The 22,294-nt window shown below is 47.2% G+C and overlaps 1 protein-coding gene across 1 annotated transcript in view; it reads right to left on the bottom strand.

Annotated features, from left to right (window-relative positions):
- Positions 1 to 22,294, bottom strand: part of CCDC60 (coiled-coil domain containing 60) — a 141,948-nt gene that overhangs the window by 29,499 nt on the left and 90,155 nt on the right. Inside the window, exons 3-5 of the mRNA XM_019649058.1 lie at positions 16,334 to 16,501; positions 10,467 to 10,574; positions 4,507 to 4,614 (exon numbers count right to left, since the gene is read on the bottom strand). Of these exons, the coding sequence (XP_019504603.1) occupies positions 4,507 to 4,614; positions 10,467 to 10,574; positions 16,334 to 16,501 (384 nt within the window). The remainder of the gene's footprint in view (positions 1 to 4,506; positions 4,615 to 10,466; positions 10,575 to 16,333; positions 16,502 to 22,294) is intronic.

The following is a 22,294-nucleotide window of genomic DNA, read 5'->3' as shown; positions in this document are numbered from 1 at the left end:
CTTGTCCATTGAAATAAACTCTCTGATAGTGGTAGAATTAATGGGGACGCTGGGAAATGATAATGTGTTTGAATTGCCACATGATGAAATTGGGAAGGTTGTCATCTTCTTTTTTTTTTTTTTTCAAGTAAAACATAAACTCAGATGTAATGCATAAGGATACCTTAAAACCCGTCATCTGGGGCCGGCCGAGTGGCGCGTTGGTTAAGAACTGGCTTGGGACGCCAGAGGCCCCAGTTCGGATCCCACATATGAGGGCCAGTGACACTGCCCTCTACAGCTAAGATGCTGAACAACAGCTCGACTTGGAGCTGGGCTGCCGGTGAGTCGCCGGGGACGGCAGGTGGGTTGCCATGGGCTACCGAGTGTAGCCAGCAGCCAGTGTGAGCGGCCAGCAGCCGCCGGGAGCAGCCGTCCAGAGGCCGGCGACTGATCTGCCTCGCCCAGGAAGAGCGCAATGATGGTGCCAGCTTGGGCCAGTGAAGCAACATCCTCCACAACTAGACTGAAGAACAAAACAACAGCAACTTGTCTGTTCCCCTCCCCCAATTCCCCAATAAAAATCTTAAAAAAAAAAAAAATCCGTCATCTGTCCATTCACCCAACCAGCCACCAATCCATCCAAATATGGGACCTCCTTGCCACTTGCAAAGATCGTCTGTTGTTTGCAACACACTAGCTGCCAGTTAGTAAAATTTTGTTGCCTGTCAAAAGCCCACGTTGAGGTATCGAGCCACCCGGCTTTCTTACTATACAATCCATAAGGGGGCAGGGTTGGATCTACAGCCATCATTGTACCTGATAGAAATGTACCTGGTAGAATGGATGTTTTCTTCTGGAAAATGCGTGGTTGGTGTCAGGGCCCAAGGTTTATGTTTCAAAGGCTTTAACAATAGGAGATGCTGGCTGCTTGCTGGTGGAAACTTAGAAAAGCACAGCCAGGAGAACTGAAGATTTGGTATTTTCCTCTTGGGGTCATTGCCTGGATTGCGTATCTTTGCAAGATTTTGGTTGACCTTGGGTAGCTTTTTTTCCTATCTGTATGTTTGTCTATTCATCCAATGAACATGGATCTCACGAGTTGGTAAGATTCTGCTCAGAAGTTCATTTCTTTCCTAGCCTAAGTCGCAATGGCATTGCTAATCATAGAGCTAACTGATCTTTAAAATAGGGATTTTAATCTTGAAAAGCTGTTATTTGGTGAACACTCATTGTGGTCTCAGATATTGTAATAAATGCTCTATGTACCAGATCTTGCTTAATCCCTGCAACTCTTTTCAGGAAGGAACTCATTTGATAGATGAAGAAACAAAGGCCCAGGGAAGTTAAGTGACTTGCCTAAGGTCACATAGCTATTAAATAGCAGGGCCTGGACTCATCCAGGACCATCTGATGCTAGAGCCCTTGGTCTTAATTACTGAATCCCTCTGGGCTCTAACATTTTCATTTGAAGATCTGGGGAAATTCACATTATGGCAAAAGGGTAAAATATCTTAACTAGGGATTAAGTATTAAAGAGAAGAAAGATAGCCTTCCCCTTCCTTGCTAACTAAAAAGATGCTTTCTGGCACTTTCTAGGGAACTTAAATCCCCGACCCCAACCCCCCACCCTCAGATTCATAAAATTTTAAAAATCAATCCCAAATAGTGGTGTGCTGGAGTTGGCTGCTACTGACTCACAAAAACTGAACTTGTGCCTCTCTTCCCAACTGCAAGTTCAGTGACATGTTGGTAAGCTTGAAATCAGCCACTGTGGGACTATTTCCACCATGGAAATTGGCATGGCTACAAATCATGGCTTTTCCCCCTTGGAGATCTAGTTATTAAACATTTATAAGCATACGAGTACACTGACCCAAAAATAAAATCAGCATCAGTAGCAAATGGCTCACTAGAAAAAAACAAACCCCATCAAACACTCTGACTTCCTATGGGAACCTTGCCTGGGCTCCATGTTTCTGTCAGGTCTGGCTGAAGTTCTAGGTCAGGTTCCGCCCTGGCAAGTCACAGTAGAACCTCCACTACTCTCAGTGTGACCACTATGTCTTTCTTTTTTTTGCTGCAGGTGACAATTTTTGGTCACACTTCTAAAACCAGCCAAAGGCAACAAAGATGGTTCTTTTTATCTTCTGAGTCCAAATTCTACATTATGTTTTTGCTTCAGTTTGGGAGAACGGGTGGCCAAATGTCAGAGGCGAAAAACGTTGCCGCGGGTAGCTTGTTTGGGGAGATGAAATGCTATTAGAAGTCTACTGGCTGAAGGGCCTTTTTCTTAGAATCTAAGCAGTCAACTGAAAAAATTGAGATGTTGCTTTGACCTGGAAATTCCATTTCTCAGCACCTAGCCAACAGAAATATTTTTCAACTGGGCACAAAATGTATGCACAGGGGTGCTCGGTACAGTCAAATTTGAAATGCAAAAACCAGAGAACCGTCAATAGGGAAATGGTTATCTAAAATATGGTCCATCTATACCATAGAATACTCTACAAGTATTCTATTAAAGGCACGTGGAAACTGTTTAAAAACTGTGAAAACTTTGTTACACCATCACGGAAATATGTCCATAAGACATTGTAAAAGGGGGAGAAATCAGAGAGAAGACTATGTGGACTATGATCCCATTTCTGTAAAAATAATTATATATCTGTATATATTTATAAAGGGAAGGCATTAGAAAGATCCGAAAGAGGGACACACCTCAGACCTTCAAAAGGAGTTTCCTCTAAGGAGGAGAATGAATGGGGGCGGAGAGTGAGAATAAAGAAAAATTATATACTTCTGAAGATTTGAAAATTTTTAATAGGAATAAATTATATTCATGTATTACTTGAGCCATTTTGTTTTAAAGAAAACATGGTGGAAAATGTTTTAAGGCTGTGGTCTTCAAACAAATTCTGTGAGCCACAAAAATATTTTGGAAATAACTAGGGTGCCTTGGCGAGGGTGGGAGGGGTCCCAGGTCTTCCAGCTTCCTGGTTCATATAGAAGCTCCATTTTGAAAAATTTGTTATACCTTATTGGGGTTTCCATTTTTCCTTAAAGGGCTTCTGCTGCTTAAAAAAAATAAAGGGTATAAACTCCTGTATCAAAGGAAACAACAGTTTTAAATTTATCCCAGCCAAAAACAGGGAATCAATTGGAGTTACTGGTCTACCGCTAGATGGCATGATTTAGACTTCTGGTTACATTTGAGGTTAGTTTATCTGGGCTCTGGTGCGTGAGAGGAAGGATGGGGGTTTGGGAGATGGCTGGTAAATGTCCTCAGGGGAAAGGCATGAAATAAAATTCAGGATTTGAAGGGCCGGCCGAGTGGCTCAGTTGGTTAAGAGCTCGCTCGAGAGTGCGAGCCCTGAGCAACAGGGTTGCCGGTTTGATTCCGGGCCCGAGCTGAGCTGCTGCTGAGCTGCCAGCAGGGGCAGGATGGCTCCGCTAAAAAAAAATCAATAAAAAAAATCAGGATTTGGGAAGAGAAAGAAGGCTGAATTCGCCTGCTAGACAAGGCTGTGAGAGAGCACCAGTATTAGCTTATTGGGGTGAGAGTGGGGAGTTCCCACTTACGGGGGAACTACTTTATTGAACTCAGCCTGGGATTTTCACAGAGCAAATCCAATTTATCAAGTCAAGGGTCAGGACCTTTTTCTGCTCCATCCTTGCAGACAGGACTCTCCTTAAAGAACCAATGCCGTCACATGCCTGCCTGTTCCTTGTTCTGCCTTGTGTGTGCAGTGCACTTCCTGCACCAGTGGCCTCAAGGCTTCTGCACAAGCCCTCCCAACTGAGCCACTTGGCCGGCCCCCTGACTTACATTTTTAAGGGATCACATTAGCTGCCTCATGTAGAACAGGGCGGGGTGGGGTGGGGTGGGTGGGTGGATGCAGAGAACACCTTTCTTGGCCTAGACAACATATCCTGTAGCTTCTGCCTGGGCAAACCCAGCTTCTCCAGGGACCAGAGCGCTGAGGACTCCCTTGGGTCCAAGTGGAGATTACACGGTGGAAAGTTAGCCAACTTAATTGTCTGATCTCATATAGATAATTCAAATTTCCTTGAGAGAAAGGAGAAAAATAAGAACAAAGGGAAAGGGAAGAGTGGACAGGAGGGAAGAGGAGGAAAAAGAAGAGGAGCAAATAAAAAAATAGTGTTGGGGAGACATGGCCCAAGAAGAGAGGTGGAGAGAAATTGAGCTGTGCACCCAGTGGCATGCCGGCCAATGCCTGTGGTGTAAACACTCCCACCAGGGCTGATCGACTTCAAGCTTCCGGTGTGATGTCACCGAACGTGGAGTTAGGAAGAGGTGCTGGGACGAGGTGTGCACACTGGCCCTCACAACTGTGTGCTGTGGGCTTAGCTCACCCCTGTTTGGATCCCACAGGGCACATAGGAACGCTCCTAAAGCAACCCACCCACCCAAACCAGCAAATGGAGGGCAAGAAGAAATAGGCGCTTCCTCCCCCACTGCCAAGCCGATTGCTAGTTATGGCAGGTCGAAGGGCTGAGACCTACTTTGGATTCCAGCAGGTGATCAAGGGCTTCATGGTGTGGTGGGTGTGGTCGATCGTCAGGGCCTCGAGAAACCAGTGGAGGGCGCAGAGCTGGCGGAAGAGGGGTTCCCTGCAAAGACAGAGAGAGGGAGCACAGTGGGAACCTGTCAGGATAACACTCTTCACAATTACAGCAACAGGGACAGCAGTTGTGCTGGCTCCCAGCTAGAGAGCTGGGGCCATGCTCCCGGCATGGGTATTTCCCATGCATCAGCTCATTAAACCTTCACCATGGGCCCATGAGATGTTCATTGGCCCCATTTTACAGGCGAGGAATCTGAGGCTCAGAGGATTTAAGGAACTTGTGCCAGGTCACTGGGCTAGAATGTGGCAGAACCGCGATTTGACGTAAGATGACCGTATGCCAGTTACTGGGGGTTTGTATGTGCAAGATGGGAGAGATGATGGCGCAGGGGGTGGGTGGGGGCGTGGTTCCCACAGTGGCAGGTCTTGACTCGAGCAAATGAGAGGATTGAAGAAAATGAATATCCTGCAGGTTTCCAATTGTCCATATGATAAAAGCACAATAAATACACTAAGTGTTGAAGGAGTCTGCAGACACAGGGAAACTAGTGTATTTATTATACTTCTCTCCCCACTCCATATTAACAATTGGACTTATTCCTTTAAATTTATAACTCCTTTGCCTGCAAATGTAGCTGGATATTGAAGAGAAACACACTGAAATTATTGTATTACTTGAAAATGTAACTAAAACACAGTTTAAATCTATATCTAACCTATATTTTCTGATTTTGGGGTGAGGGGGGCATCTTGTATTACAATGAGCCAGGTATTGACTGGGCACTTTACAAATGATATTTAATTCTCTCAACAGCCTGCTGGGGTGTGAGTCATTATCCATATTTTAGAGAAGCGGAAACTGAGGCTCAGAGAGGTGCAGTCACTTTGCTCTGGGTCACACAGCTTGTTGGTGAGAGATGGGATATGAATATCTCATTGAATGCTCCCAACACTGTATAAGAAGAGTACTGTGATTATGTCCTCTTTGCAGACGAGAGACTCGAGGCCCAAGATCACTCTCGGATTTGACCCCGAGGATATAATGAGGACTTGAACCTCAGTCTGTTTAACCCCAGAGGCTGTGCTTTCATGGGCCTGAGCTCTGATTGGTCAAGGTACTGACGAAGCCGACGTAGTGGTCACCCAGACAGTGAGGTCAGGAGAGGGTTAAGCTGTGGTACGAGTATTTGTCCTGGAAACAAGGTGGAATCCTTACCCACCCACCCCCACCCCAAACGTTTTCTCCTCCTAAGCTAATGGGTGCAATGCTTCCATTATGAACCTGTGCAATTGCTCTTCTCTGAAACTGCATCCCGTCTTGATAGATACTCCCGGGCTTGCTGCTCAGAGGGACAGGATGAAGTCCACCCACCCTGCTTCCAGGAAGGCCCCACCTTGGAAGGTGGAGCCCAGGCTCTGGGGCTCAGCCATGGAGCTGACCCCTGGTTATCCTGGAAATCCCTTGAGCGGTGTCCATTTCACTCAGCTTGCAGGGGAACTGCCCACACACACCCCATACCCCGTTCCCAGGTACTGGGGTGGCCATGTCCACCAGGTCTTAGGAAAACCAGAGTCAGCAGCTCTCTTTTTACTTCTCTGGGGCCCCCCTTTTCCACCTTTCCTTCCTTCTACAAACTATTTCCTATTTCCTCGCTTCTAAGGTAAAGGACCTGTAAGCCCACATCCCTTCTGGTTGTTGTCTTTTTCTTTCCCCGTAATACCACCTTGGTTCCTCTAGGTAACCACATTTTGGCAGCTCTGGGCCCTGGGCCATGTCCAGCATTTCTATGAGAGCAGCAGCTCACTGTGCCATGTGCCTGGCCCTGTGCCAGACACCGCACGTCACCCTCACCATAACCCCAGGAAGGTCCGAAAAGCCTGGCGAGATGCCCCCTCTACTGTTCACAGCGGAGAGCCCTGCAGCCAGGGCAATCAAGGGCCCACACAGCCTGCTTAGAAAACCCCTGTGTGCAGAACTCAGGGCGAGCACCCAGGGGTCAGCACACCCAAATCGCCCACTCTGTTGAAACTGCCATACCAGCCAGAACATGAGTAGGCATAAGCATCCCTGAGAAGAAAACGATGTTTTTTTTGTTTTGTTTTAAAGATTTTCTTAATTGGGGAATTGGGGAAGGGCACATTGTGTTTTTCCAGGACCCATCCGCTCCAAGTCAAGTTGTTGTCCTTTAATCTTAGTTGTGGGTGGGCGCAGCCCACCATCCCATGAGGGAATTGAACTGGCAACCTCGTTGTTAAGAGCATGCTGTGCTCTCATCAGCTGTGCCATCCAGCCGTCCGTTGGCAGTTCAGTGGCAGCTCACTGGCCTATGTGGGAATCGAACCGGCAACCCTGTTGCTCAGAGCCTGTACTCTTAACCAACTGAGCCACCCGGCGGGCCTGAAAATGATGTTTTGTTGTCGTTGTTTACTAAGAGAAATTGGAAAAGTGCACATAAAGGCATTCCAGGCACTCCATGCTGACTGCCATGGGCAAAACTGGACACACTTTTCAGACTCTGCTCTCGCTGTACGGTTGCCCATCAAAGCCTGTGAGGGACAGGTCAGTGACCTCAGAGAGGAAAGGAGTGGCTGTTTCTCATTCTTAGAGACCATTTCCTCTTCCCCTTTAAAGATAAGGGTCAAGTCTCCCTTGACATGATTGGATTGATCCCCTTAAAGTCGATTCAGAATCTTCAGCTGGTTGGGGGAACAATTGCATTGCAATTGAAGGGACTGACCAGCTGTGATCCACATTGGCTGATGTAATGACTGAGAAATTGAGAATTGACCAGGCAGGCCCTGCCCTGATGCGTTTTGGTAGACTGATTACGAAATGCCCCGATGCCCCACCCTTCCATCGCTGCATCCACACACTTGACCGTGTGACTTTGCATCTCCCCCATCAAGAGATGGAGTCTTTCCCTCCATTCCTTATATCTGGGCTGGACTGATATCTTGCTTTGGCCAGTAGAAGGTGGTGGAAGGGTCGTTGTGTCCATTCTGAGCCTAAGCCTCAAGAGACTAGGTGCTTAGGTTCTTGTTCTTAGAACCTTCATGACCACCGTGTGAATAAGCCCAGGCTAGGATGATGAGAGACATGTGGCTTAGCCACTCCTGTCACCATTGCCAACAACCTGTGAATGAGGCCATCCTGGTTGGGCCAGCCTTCAGCTCGTGCATCAGCTGGGTGCACACACATACACACGCCCAGCCAGGATCCGCTGAGTGGACTTAGACCAGCAGACCCACCCAGCTGACCTGTACACCTGTGAGCAATAACAAATGGTGGCTGCCTTAAGCCACCCCATTTTGAGGTGGGCTGGAATAGAACAGTAGGTTACTGATACAGTCATCAAATGCAGCAGAGCCTTTTAACAGCTAAGGAGAAGAAAGGGCAGCCTTCCGTCTAGTATAGGAGTCGGCAAATTACAACCAGTGGGCCTACTGCCTGTGTTTGCAAATAAAACTTCTTTGGAACATGGCCACATCCACTCACTGTAGCTTTTATGCTGCAACGGCAAACTTAAGTAGTAGTTGTAAGAGAGACCGTCTGGTCTGCATAGGCTCAAATATTTACTGTCTGTCCCTTTAAAAAAGGTTGCTAATCCCTGGTCTGAGGCATATAATAATAATAATAATAATAATAATAATAATAATAATAATAATAGCAGCCTACCTAATAAACCTGGCACAAAGGTCTGACTTAGGAGATCAGGGTCTCTGTTGTGAGAACTTGGGCAAGTTCTGTCTCCTCTTTGGGCTTTAGTTTCCCCATCTGGCATTGAAGGAAGATGATCAAGAAACTCTCCAGGCACTTCCACAGTTGAGTCAAGCCCCAGTTTGCTCAGACCAAATGAATTGAGGGCGGGCCACCTGAATGTACATTTTCCCAGGCTTTCCACTACCCCCATCCCCAGGTGACTGGGATGCAAGTGAAAGTCTAAGAACCACGGATTGCACCACTTTGTCTCAGAGGACTCATCCACGGCAGAGACAGGCAGAAGTGCAAGTGTTTCCACGGCACGCTATGAGAAATAGCAAGGCCTATTTTTGCAAGGTGTTTGAAGAGTGTCAATCTTCAGCTGCCAATTGGAATGTCCCTGAACAAAGATGTCCATCAAGAAGTCAATCATAAGTATAACTATTGTACTGTGTTGTACAGCTGAACCTAATTTAAAAAAATGCTTATTTCACAATAAAAAAAAAGAAGACAATAATAAAATCCATCAGAGGGAGGTGGGAGGAAACTGGGGAGTGGGGCATCAAAGGCCAGAATATTAGGGAGAGGTAGGGATGTGTCCAAATACATGGTGGTGATGACAGTGATGGTGATGATGGCGGTGATGATGACGATGGTGATGATGATGATGGTGAGGATGCTGATGATGGATATGGCGGTGATGGTAATGATGATGGTGGTGATGATGGTGATGGTGATGATGGTGGTGATGGTGATGATGGTGGTGATGATGGTGGTGATGGTGGTGATGGTGGTGATGATGGTGGTGATGGTAATGATGATGATGGTGATGATGGTGGTGATGCTGATGGTGGTGATGATCATGATGGTGGTGGCGATGGTAAACTGCTGATGGTGGTGATGGTGGTGGCATCTTCCATCCATGAACTAAATGCTCTAATTAATGATCCTACTTTGTCTGCCATCTTGCCCTCTGATTTCACTTTTGCATTATTTTACTCTGCAAGTACACATATCATGAGCTCGTCCAAGGTAAGGCGCTGGGACACACTTTCTGGGTAGTGTGCGGTGGTGAGAGCTCGGGCTCTGAAGTCAGACAGACTTGGCTTAAAGCTGCAGTGCAGCCTTATGCTGAGTTCTGCGAGCTTGGGCCGCAAGTACACTTCTCTGAGCTTCTGCTTTCTTGTCTGCACAGAGGGGCTAACAGTATACTACACGAGAGGCCTGAATGAGATAATGCCTACAAGAGCACTCAGTAGCTCCATATTACTGTGCACAGTGTAGGGACCTAATAAATATTTGACAAATGAGTGGACAGAGAAATCTCGAATTCATTGCACCATGTTCATTGCCCTAAAGTAGTTTTCAACAAGGAAGGAGAGGTGGTGGGAGTGTGTGGGGGTACGATTTTGCTCCCTGGGGACATTTGTCAATGTCTGAAAACATTTTGGTTGTCACACTGAGGGGTGGGGTGCTACCGGCATCTAGTGGGTAGAGGCCACGGATGCGGCCAAACACCCTACAATACACAGGACAGTCCCCCACGACAAAGAATTTCTTGTCCCTAAAATGTCAATCACGCTGAGGTTGAGAAACCCTGCCTTCAAGTCAAATGCTTCCATCTCTGTGTTTGAAACCTTCCCATTGAAAAATGCTAACTAGCGAAAAAGAAAAAGTTGGGCTTGAAATTCTCTGGCACCGATGCAAGGGGAACAAGATGTCAAGGTTTTAGAAAGCCAGGTTGTTCTGGGAGGGTTGATTAGCCCGTTCCACCATGCCATGATGAGTTCATGCCTCAGGTCAGAAGATGGCAGGGCTTCTCTGGGAAATAGCTCCTTGAGGCTTGGGGAAAAACGTGTCCCCTGAGCCCTGGCTGAGGTGTTGTCGCAACACGCTTGGCGAGGGCTGGAGACAGATTTTATCAGGCTTTGCAAACTATTTGACATTAGCGCGTCTGGCTTGGGAAAGAATGGAATGACTCAGCCCTAGCTGATTTGCCACTTAGCTCTAAACCACCGGTCTGCTGTCTGTGATTTTTACACGCCAACTACTGTTGTCGGCTCCAGGCTCCGTGGCCCTTTCAAGAGGACAAAGGAACAACTCCACAGCCCCGGACGCGCTAGCTGGTGGAGGCATTTCACCTTGACCTTGCTTCAGAAGCTAGCAAGGCAGACTAGCCAGGGGTGAGCTCTACTTACACATGAGCCTCAGGTAGCGACGGCGAGATGATGCAGCTGTGTATCGGGGTGAATGGGCGAAATATGACTTCATGCGCCACCTTCTTAGTCTTCTCGTCATTATACGTGCTGGAGGAGAAGCAGAAAGAGAGAAATGGAGTGAACCAGAACAGCAGTTTTCAACACCTTCTCTTGCCAGGGGTTACTTGGCAGATATGACTGGGCACCAACTATGTGCCAGGCGATAATTATGACTCGAGAGATGAAGGTTTTAGATGCAGCCAATGAACAGAGCAGATGAAACCCTTTCTCTTGTGGAGCGCATATTCTAGTGGATGAGTGAAGAGAATAAGCAGGATAGATAGGTAAATTGCGTGGTCTACTAGTGTACTAGACTAAGAGCCAGATATATTTTCTTAAAGACCCAGACAGGTATTTATGGCTTTGTGGGACAAAGCAGCCATGGACAGTATGTAAACAATATGTAATGGCAGTGTTCCAATAAAACTTTATTCACAAAAATCAGCCTGGGGCTGGATTTGGCCAACGCGGCCTCCCCTCCCCGTACTAGATAATGATATATGCTATAGGGAGAAAAAAAGCAGACTGGGGGGTTCAGAAAGGCTGGGAGTTGCAATTTTAAGCAGGGTGATTAGGAAGGTGTCCCCGAGAAGGTCACATTTGCTTAAAATCTGCAGAGTGTAAAAGAGTGAGCCATTCAGATATCTGGGGCAGAGCCTTCTGGACGGTGGGAACAACACGTGCAAATGTCCTGAGGTGGGACTGTGCTGTAGAGACAGAGGCCAGTGTGGCTGGGGTGGAGTGAGCAATAGAGAGAGAAGGCGGAGGAGGGTGGAGAGAGAACAGGGGCCTTGGGGACCCTTGCAAAGACTTTGGCCTTTTCGCTGAATGAGAGGAAAGGATTTTGAGCTGACTTGCATCTGAAAAGGATCCTTTGGCTGCTGTTTGGAGAATGGCCTACCGTGGACGGGCAGAGAAGAAGTGGGGGCACACAGTAGGAATTTACCTTCCTTCTAGAAATGTGAGGCCAACCCTGGGGTCACAGAGTTAACTGAAAAATAGGACCAGAATCTAGGTTCCTGATTTCCATTCCCATGGGCTCTTTATTCAACCCCAGAGCTGAGGACGCCACAAGCGATACCTTGGGGTGCCCAGTTTCACTGGCTCAGCCGTTTCCCCCAGTGGTTTAGAATATGTCGAAATTAACCCAGCTTTTACACGCCTTCATCATCGCTGGCTTTATGTCTTCTCTCCACCACAATAATAAGACAAATTCTAGCTGTTGTTTTTTTTCCCACCTTTTCAGCTGAATTTGCAGCTGAAAAACGAGGTCATCGAGCACAGTGGGAAAGACTGCTCGCAGGCAGAAACCTTTGGGGACACGCTTGATTTTCTTTCTCGCTTGCATAGTTTGTCAGACTTAAAACTTTTGTCTAAAAGAACTTATCCTCGGGTCTTAGATCCAGAGGGGAGAAAAATAATCCCTTTGGCTTTTATAATGCGCAAGATCAAATACCTTGTTAAAAAAAGCACTTAAAAACGAACACTTATACTTTTGATACTTCTGTGATTGGAGTTACAGAAGCATAGCTCTTAGATGTGAGATGCTTTCCAGCCTGCCTGGAAATGAAGATTTTTAGCCATAAATCTGTGGATTTTAGGTAATTGAAGCCCGGAGAGATCAAATTCTCTTTACTGTATAATAATAGCTCACGATCACCAGGAATTTAGTATATGCCAGGCTCTGTGCTAAGCGTTATTTCATTTAATCCTCACAACAAACTTGGGAGTTTGGTGCCATTCGTGTGGGTGAAGAAAAAGGAGGTTCAGAAAGGTACAGACATTTGCCCCAAAGTTAAACAGCTGTATGGGTGAAGCCGGGACTTGAACCCAATCCTGTGCTCTTCACCACTGCTCTGGACTGGTATGGACAGTCTGTCGGTGCTGTTTTATAACCCCTGCCTCCCACCTGTCTGCATATGATGGCTGCGTTGCAGTAATGGCCTCCAGTTATGTTTTAATAACCAGCCCTGTACAGCTCCTAGAATTCACCAGATAGGACATAACCAGACCGATGTCTATAAGAGGACTGATCTCATGCATATTTCAACTTATTAAACTTTAAATAAACCATGTCTCGCATACCGAAACATGGATCGGAGTGGGGAGCATTGTGTCTTGTGACCATGGCTTAAAAACCCCATGCAAACAAGGGAAGTGTTACAACCGAACTATTTAAGCAGCCACAAGAGGATCTTTAACAGATGCCACCCCCTTCCCCAGTGCCCATTAATCTGAGCACCGCTCCTGCACCAAAGTGTCACGAGTTCATTCCTTCTCTTTATCCCAGGGAAAAGCTGCCAGCCAGCTATGTCACTCTCTGAGCATCTTATGGCTCAGGGGAGGCAGAATTTGCACTGAGCTCCTGGGACCCTCATGGAGAGGGTAAGAAAACCGCGCCCCCTCCTCCACCCTCCTAGCTTCTGGAGATGCCTTCCCTTCAGGGGCCCATGAGGACACCTCCATGGTGGCCTGTTGAGTGACTGGATGGAAGTGGCTTAAGTCCTGACTTGAGCTTTTTTTTTTTACTCTGAAAATAATATTTCTGACTTTTGGCAAAAGACAGATACTGGGCTGGCCAAGTGGCGCGATGGTTAAGATCTGGCTTGGGATGCCAGAGGGCTCCGGTTCGGATCCCACATATGAGGGCCAGTGACACTGCCCTCTACAGCTAAGATGCTGAACAATAGCTCAACCTGGAGCTGGGCTGCCGCCAGTGACGGCGTAAGCTGCAGCCCCTGTGGCAGTGGGTTGCCATGGGCTACCATGTGTAGCCAGCAGCCAGCGTAAGCGGCCAGCAGCCACCGTGAGTTGCCGTCCAGAAGCCGGCGACTGATCTGCCTCGCCCAGGAAGAGTGCAATGATGGTGCCAGCTTGGGACAGTGAAGCAACGTCCTCCACAACTAGACTGAAGAACAAAAGGACAGCAACTTGTCTGTTCCCCTTCCCCCAATTCCCCAGCACTGTTCCCATCCCCCCAATTCCCCAATAAAAATCTTAAAAAAAAAAAAAAAAGACAAATACTGTCACACCCTTCTTTTTCAGCCCTGGGCTTCCTAACCAGGAATGCTGGCTGCGGGGGTTTCTAGTGGGCTGATATGGATGTGTCTCATCACACCTCTTTTTTGTCAACCAGTGAACTCCATTCAGCATTCAAGATCCTGCTCAAAAGTCACACCTCTGGGATTCTCCCCAGATTCCCGTTTCACCCCCTGAACTTGAGGGGATGGGCATTGTGAAATAAGAGAACACACATACATATGGCCTCTGCCTCTGGATTCTGGCACAGAACTCCTAAAACCTTGTCATTTCCTAAGTGATAATGTCACTAGGAGCACCTTTTGTTCTAATATTTGGTCTTAGACCCTGGTTCCTGGCACACAGTTCCTAAATCCCTTGGCGTTTCCTGGATGATCGGAGGGTCTTTTGTTCTAATGAGACAACTCTGGGTGGGCTCCTGGTTGGCGTCAGGATGGGGGCTGGTCACCGGAAAGACCCAAGCTATGACTAGAAGATTGGAGCTTTCAGAGTTCATGATAGATCATGCCTACGTGATGAAGCCTCCATAAACATCCCCAAAGTATAGGGTTCGGAGAGCTTCTGGGTTGGTGAATACATCCACAAAATGGGACGGTGGTGCACCCCAACTCCGTGGGGACAGAAGCTCCTGTGGTTGGGACCCTTGCAGACCTTGCCCTAGATACCTCTTCATCTGGTTGTTCATCAGGATCCTTTGTAATATAATAAACTGGTAAATATAAATCAGCGTTTCCCAGAGTCCTGTGAGCCATTCTAGAAAATGATCAAACCCAAGGAGAGAGTTCTGGGAACCCTGATTTATAGCTGGTCGGTCAGTCAGAAGTACAGGTGACAGTCTGGGACTTGTGATTGGCATCTGATATGGGAGCAGTCTCATGGGACTGAGCCCTTAACCTGTGGCATCTGATGCTGTGTCCAGGTAAATAGTGTCAGAACTGAATTGGATGGCAGGACGCCCAGCTGATGTTGCAGAGAATTGCTTGTTGTGTGTGTGGGGAGAAACCCCACATACTTGCTGTCAGAAGTGATGTAAATGGGTTTGTAGTCTGAAAGTAAAGGAGAAAAACATGGCAGAAGTGGTCATCCCTTACTGTTTGAAAGGGTTTTACGGGGTGGAATTCAATGGCATTTGAAATTGATGGTTGTGCAACCATTACCTCAATCTAGTTTCAAAATATTTTTATCGCCCCCAAAGGACATTAACCCAATCCCATTAGGTAGTTACTTCCCTTCCCTTCTCCCCGCTCCCTTAGCCCCTGGTAACCACCTCTCTGCTTTCTGTCAGGGATGCATTTCAAAGACATTATGGTAAGAGAAAGAAGCCAGACACACATAGGTCCCACATTCTATACTTCTACTGATAGGATCCTTTGTTTTTAAGAAGCACTTACTTGTATTCATATTTCTTTGAGTTAACGTGGTGAAGAATAGAATTTGGGAAATGATACAGCTGACAGGGGGTATCTACTGTGGGTTCCATTTCCTTTTTAGCCACAACTTGGCAATTTGGGTTCCTGAAGATAGCCCTAGCACAACACCTCTCAACCTTGGCTTCAGCCTGGAATCATCTAGGGGGGCTTTAATAACTGCGTCCAGGTAACACCCCCATAGAGCCTGGTGTAATTGGTCTGCAGTGTACTCTGGGCGCTGGGATTTTAAAACCTTCCCAGGGGATTCTAATGTGTAGCCAGAGCTGAGACCGCTGCTCTAGTTGGCCAGTGGCTGCAGTGGCAGCCATTTGTACCGTGTATTTCCTCTCTACCTGCCTCAGCACCTCCTTTCTATCCCTGCTTTGTGCCTCATTCAGTCTGCATGAGCTAAGGACCCTAGGATTTTGTCCACGCCGAAGGGTGCAGTCCATGGATTTTGGTGTCATTTGGTTTGGACTCAGGGATGCTTTCTAATTTATAGCCTGAGTCATCTCTAAGCCTCATTCCTTATCTCTACAATGGGGCTAATATTACCCATCTCATAGGAATGTTTTGAAATTTAGACAAAAATGTGTGCATAAAGCATATAGAGATACTCATAATTATTGTGGTTGCTATTATTATAATTGCTATTGTGATATGGATGGATGTTTCATAACGGACCAGTCTGATGATGATCCTCCCCCAATGGGAGGAAAGACTTTTATTTAAAAAAAAAGGGGGGAGTTGGCTACTTTAGTCAACAAACCAGCAAACACTGTTTGTCTGCCGCTTTGGGTGGACATGGAGCTAGGATCTGGGGTTTCAAGTGAGGGTCCAGAACACTGATGTGGATTAAAGCGAATGAGCATTAAACACATTATGGGAACCCAGAGTCCAAATGGGTTCTTGAGGTGGTTGGGCTGAAATCCAGGAAACCAGGAGAGGGCGGCATTTCAGCTGGGCTTTTAATGATCAGTAGAACTTCAGTTGGAAGAGGATGTAGGGAAGAGCATTTAAGGCCCAAGGAACAGCATGGGGAAAGGCCCGGAGGTAGGAGCAAGCCTGGGAGGGAGAGGGAAAGGGAAAGAGGCATATTTGGGGACCAGCAGGATGTCCTGTGTAGCTCTTGGCATCGGGATGTGAGGGCAGACATAGGTGGTAGAAGATATTCCACTGACTACCAGAAGGGGAGACTGACAAGGTAGGCTGGACCACGCTACACATCGTCATTGGGCACCAGCCTGAGATGGGGCTCCCACTCTGAGACGGCTGCCATTTCTCAGCCCAACCAGGCAGGGCTCATTCTCCGTGGTTCTTCCTAAGACCGCTAGAGTCATGGCTACTGTGTCTACTTACGCCAAGAGAATAGCCCCGTAATGGATTTCTGAGATCTTTCTGGCCGGTTGGAATTTATGTCTTTCTTCCTCTTTCAGTTTCTGAAGTTGTTGTCTCTTTTTCAATGCATTCTCCTCCCTCAGCATGGTGAAATATCCGCGGCCCATCTTCACAGACTTAACCAAAAAACTAGAGAGAGGTGGAGGGAGGGAGGGAGGGAGGGAGGGAGGGAGAGAGAGAGAGAGAGAGAGAGAGAGAGAGAGAGAGAGAGAGAGAGAGAGAGAGAGAGAGAGAGAGGGGGAGGGAGGGAGGGAGGGAGGGAGAGAGAGAGAGAGAAAGAGAGAGGGAGGAGGAGAGAGGACCATTAAGACACTGTCTTACTGTCTCGGGACTGATCATTGCTAAAGAATACTCTTATGCCTGCAGGGCAGAAGGCTTCCCATCTTTACAATTCCAAATCAGGTAGACCTGAGCTGGAATTCTGGATCCACCTTTTACCAAAGACCTTGAACAAAGTCTTTCACCTCTCCAAGTTTCCCATCCTTCATCGCTCCATCACTGAACAAGGATTCATTGAGTGCCTACGAGGTGCCAGGCACTCTGCTAGGTGCTGTAAGATGAGCATAGCACTTCGCACCCCACAGGATCAGATACCTTCATGCATGGGAAGGGGTCAGCAAGGTGCCAGGCCCCGAAGAGGGGCTCATCCATGATAATCAATAGCAGATCAGGTGCTATGTGGCCTGGGCTCCCTGCCAAGGCTGCCTTCTAGATTGGCCTGCTTGCTCCGTTTTGCTTTCAAGCTTCCAAATCCACTAATCATTAAAGAGTGTCCTGAGGTTGCAAGATAACCTGATAGAAAGAAAATCGTTACTACTTCCCCCCTCCCTAATTTCACAAATGGGGATTTCCTTGATGTAACGCAAACAAAGGAAGCACAGAGCTCGCCTGGGAGCTGGGGCTGATGGGATAGCAGCCGGTTTTCATTGCTGCGTTACTTCACAGAGACTCTTGACTCAAAATTTGGTTCCGGGGTCAAGACTGACACCACACATGCACCAAAAGGGTATGAAGTGACTTATTACTCACATCATGAGGCTTTCTGGGCAGCATGGGAAGGCTCCCGTGGCGACCTGAAATCAGCTTCAGGGGTGACTGGCCTAGGGTTTTATGGTGGTTAGGGAATGGAGTTGGGGCAAGGGTTCCCCTGTTGCAATGTGGTTTGAGCTCCCCGCCAGCACCAAGAGAAGGAGCACCTGGGCTTTCTTACCAGCTTGCCCAGATGCGGGGCAGAATTGGAAAGGGGAGAAGGCGGGGTGGGGGAGTTGGGGATTGGGAAGCTGTCAACAGCCACACGTCAAAAGTGGAGCCAGACTCTTTTTTTATTGCGTTAATTCACACCCAGTTTCAGATGTGTGTGTTTGCCTTGAATCGTGGTACTGCTATCAAATATTCATCAGCAATGTATTGAATACCTACTATGTGCCAGGCACTGTTCTAGGCATTGAGATCCAGCAACAAACAAAACAGCCATCAAATTGTTGCCTTTGTGAAGCTCGTATTTCACAGGGGTGGAGACAGACACAAAACAAAGACGGAAGCTGTAGACATCAGGCTAAGTGCTGTGGAGGAATATAAAACAGGGCCATGGGGAGGGTGACCGCTAGCAGTGGGGAGTGTTGGTTCCTTTAAGTAGATGGCCAGCCGGGAAGGTGGCATCTGGGGGGAGATGTGAGGAGGGGAGGGAGTGAATCACACAGGGGTCTGGGGGAAGAGTGTTCCAAGCAGAGGGGAACAGCAGGTGCAAGGGCCCCGGGCAAGTACAATTTTAAATGAAGAAAAGTTACGTTTTTGTTGAATCAAATGTTATGTGATATCACATTGTACATTTTGTGCTACTAAAATATTGTATAATATTTGCCTACTTTAGATGTTGGGGTTCTGTTTAAGATTTTTGTTTGGCAGAAAGGTTCTACTCTAAAACACGAGGGAAGGAAAGAAGGCAAAAGGAAGGGAGGGAGGGAGGGAGGGAGGAAGGAAGGAAGGAAGGAAGGAAGGAAGGACACTGCTGTGTCCCAGACTCGAAAATGGAGGAAAATACCAGGTGATGTTGCTGCCCTGGGCACCTGCATCCCACAGCTTTCCTCTAGGGTGCTACTCTAGGAGGCGATAGATTTTACCATTTTAATGAAGAAGCTCGTCTCTACTAACTCAATCTAGCATCCTCATGCACAGGGTCCTAGGAACAGAGCTGTAGAGGTCCCTCTCTGCCATTGGACTTCAATGACATTTCTCAAGTGCCTCTAGTACGCTCTTGAGTCACAGCAAATCATGCACTTAGGAGGCTTTCTGACTGAAGTAGGCAATGATGCGATTTCACATCTGTGGTAGAACTTGGCCCTGCCTGCCGGTATTTCTGTGCCCCGCCCTCCCGACCCCCTCACTTCCGGGTGCATGAATTCGCTTGTTGATCCTCACAGTAACTCTAGGTTGTAAGTGCCGTTATTATCACATCCATTGACAGATGAGGAAACTGAGGCCCAGAAAGGGGAAGTCACAAAGCTGGAAAGGAGCAGAGCCGGGGTCTGAACCCAGGGAGTGGAGTCCCTGAGGGGTCCAGTTGTCCACTGGGCTGGTCTGTAGAGCATCAGGCTGCTCCTCAGTGTGGCTGGTCGGTCTTCCCATAGGAAAGCCTCAACAGCCTGTCCTGGAAATCTCTTTCATTGACTTTGGCGATTCTGTGGGCCACTAGGTCCTTGGGTGACTTGGGTAGCTTGCCATTGATTGGCAGGTGTCAGGGGCCCCGCTTTAGCTGTCAAGTCTTCCTTGCTGTCATTTAGAGTCTCTCGTGGAGGGAAAGGCTGGGCTGTCAATGAGACCTGGTGGGTCCTGGGGCAGACTGCGGTCTTCAAAAGTGTGGGGCCCGCGCCAAGAACACTTACCATGTGTGATGGTGGTGCGCGACAGTGGGGGTGGCTTCAGGGACATTGAGCAGATCCAGCTGGCTCAGTGAGCTTTTGGGCTCTGATTTCATTGTACGACTGGACAAAAGTTTCCATCCTTCCCTGCAAAACCTGTAACCAACTAGATCCTGAAACGTATGTACTGTGGATTGAATTGTGGCCCCTCCCTCCTGCCAAAAAAAATTTGTTAGGTTGAAGTCTTAACCCCCAGTACATCAGAATGTGACCTTATTTGGAAATAGGGTCATTCAGATGTAATTAGTTAAGATGAGGTCCTATTGGAGTAGGGTTGACCTCTAATTCAATGTGACAGGTGTCCTTATATAAAGGAAGACATTGGGACACAGACATGCACACAAAAAGAAGGCCATGTGAAGATGAAGGTAGACATGGGGTGATGCTCCCACAGGCCAAGGAGTGCCAACGAGTGCCAGCAAACCACTAGGCGCTAGGAGAGAGGCATGGAACAGATTCTCCCTCACCGCCCTCAGAAGGAACCCACCTTGCTGACACCTTGATCTTGGACTTCTAGCCTCCAGAAGTGTGAGGCAATAAGTAAATTTCTGTTGTTTAAGCCAGCTGGCAGCCCTAGCTAACTAATACAGTATGATCAAATATCTAAGGCCTACACTCATGGAATAGTCTAACTCTGTTTTCTTCGACAGTGGTGGTTAACAATTCTTATTAATTAACTTTATAATAAGTGACAGGCTGATGCCACAGTACATCCAAAGGGGCTTGAATATTATGTTCCAGGCTTGGGCTAGACCAGGGGTCGGCAAACTTTTGAGATGGAAGAGCCAATCCTGTCCCTCACAATTTAAAAATTATTTGAGAGCCATAAAACCATTATGTGAATAATATCCTTTAAAAATTTGATAAATGAAACTATAATAGTTTTATTTTAATTTTCTATTTTACTTCAGAGCCACATGTACGTACCCAAAGAGCCTCATGTGGCTTGCGAGCCGCAGTTTGTTGACCACTGGCTAGACCCCTGTCATGTGTCAGATTCTGTTTTAGGCACTTATTAGGTGTCAAGTTCTGTTTAAAGCACAGGCATTATAAAGGTGAATGCATTGTCCAAGAATTCAGTCTTTACCTCTGCATCTTAGTGATCTATTTTTTTTGTAGTAATTAAGAAGTTGGTAAGAGATTTATATGACTGTTCTATCCTTATTAGAAACAGAAAAAAAGAAAGTGAGAAAGGCAGGAAAAACCAGAAAACAAAATCAGATAAGACAAGTATGAAAACCCTTGCCATGTGATCTAGTGAGCATCCTAGTGGCCAATGCAAAGAGGGAAACGCAATCCCTCACATGACTCCTAATGACCATACAATTTTTAAAAAGCAGTTCAGGTGATACCTAGCTTTTCCTCGTGCTGAAACTAGGAAGAGCTTTCTTTCAAAGATCTGTACATGAGGATATTGTGCAAAGTCAAGTCCATAATAACCCCCTAAATGCAAATAGAGTCACAAATGCCTATATCTCAACAATTAACTCTCAGAAAGGGATAAGGGAGTCAGGGTTGACCAATTTGAGGACTCTAGCAAGCAAGCCTTCCGGCAGAATGGCAGCCCCTCTTCAACCAAGGCAGGCAGACTCCCAGTTGCTATACCTTCTGCAAAGACCTGGCAAGCAATGAACAGAGCTGGGGGGAGGGGCTGGGCGCTTGTGTCAGATGCATCGTCTATTCCGGGAACTTCAGGCTGCGAGAGGTTCGTTCAGCAAGCTGTGAAGTGTTCCCCTGGCATCACGGAGGCCCATTTAAAAATGCTTAATATTTTAGCAAATTCCCACTTAATTCCCTTGTATGTTCCCTACATTTTCTTCATCATTATTGCTGATTACCAGGCTATTTGTGTGAAGGGACCTATTTGCAGGGAAGAGCAGTTTTCGCCTTTAAATCTGCTCACTCGGGGCCTACTGTTCACTGCTTTCCATGATGTAAAACTCCCCTGGCTAACATCGCAAGCAGAACGATTGGGCGTCAAATAATTAACTGCGGCAGGCAAGCGGAGGAAGGAGATTATAAAATGGAAAGTTTCCTCTACCCAGCGCAACTTCCTCTTCCCGATGCGTGGGGGTGGCTTTTTACTTTTAAGGGACATACGTTCTCCATACAGGAGTCGGTGTGTGAGCTGGTGAATGAAGAACTCTCTTCTGCAATAGGAACACTCACAGCGGGGCTTGGCTGAGAAAGACCCAAGGGCCAGTGTATGCAGTGCTAAGGCTTGGAGGGGACAGCAGCGTGGATGAATCCCCTATTCTGCCACCCCCCCTTAGGCAGGCTTTCAACCTCTCTGAACCACAGCTTCTTCATCTTCAGATGAGGGAACATGTTCGTTCTTGCCTCCAAGGGCTGTTGGGAGCATGAAATGAGATGGATTAAATGACAGAAAGCTCAGTACGGAGCCTGGTGTATAGGACTCAGTGACTGGGAACTACTGGGATTATCGCCAATTCACTCAACAGTCCTGAGAGGGTGGCCTGATTTACAGATGAGAAAACAGGGGGATAAGGTTAAGTAAATGATGAGGGTCATATAGCTGGAAAGTGGCAAAGCAGGGGTTGGATGCCGGTAGGGCTGAGTCCAGAATTTATCTCTCTCTGCCCGCAAGCACAAGCTCATTCAGTAGGAAGCTTTAAAGCTTAGCGTTTATGTATCTCCGGGCTGTTGTGCAGAGTTCATGTCCAAGCCTGTACAAGAGAAATTGGTGGCTTACTTTTTCCCCCTTTAGACCATGTTTTACCCTGTCCAAGACACCACCTGTGGCAGATTAGGTCACTATTGGGCAAATACTACCTCCCCACCTCCCCTCCCCGCCCCCTTACATTCAGAGGTATTATGTACTCCCCAGCACCCCAATTTTGGGCTTCGCCACTGTGACTTCTTTGGCCAATGGGATGTTAGCAGATATGACTTGAACAGAAGCTTGAGATAAGCTTGCTCGTTTAGAAGAAAACCCACTATTTCAGTGAACCCAGAAGAATGAGAAAAGCATGGAATAGACTTG

Source organism: Hipposideros armiger, unplaced genomic scaffold (genome assembly GCF_001890085.2).
Source record: "Hipposideros armiger isolate ML-2016 unplaced genomic scaffold, ASM189008v1 scaffold_129, whole genome shotgun sequence".
Taxonomy (NCBI): Eukaryota; Metazoa; Chordata; class Mammalia; order Chiroptera; family Hipposideridae; genus Hipposideros; species Hipposideros armiger.
Note: the sequence above shows the minus strand (reverse complement) of the source record. Positions and strands in the feature narration are given on the sequence as shown.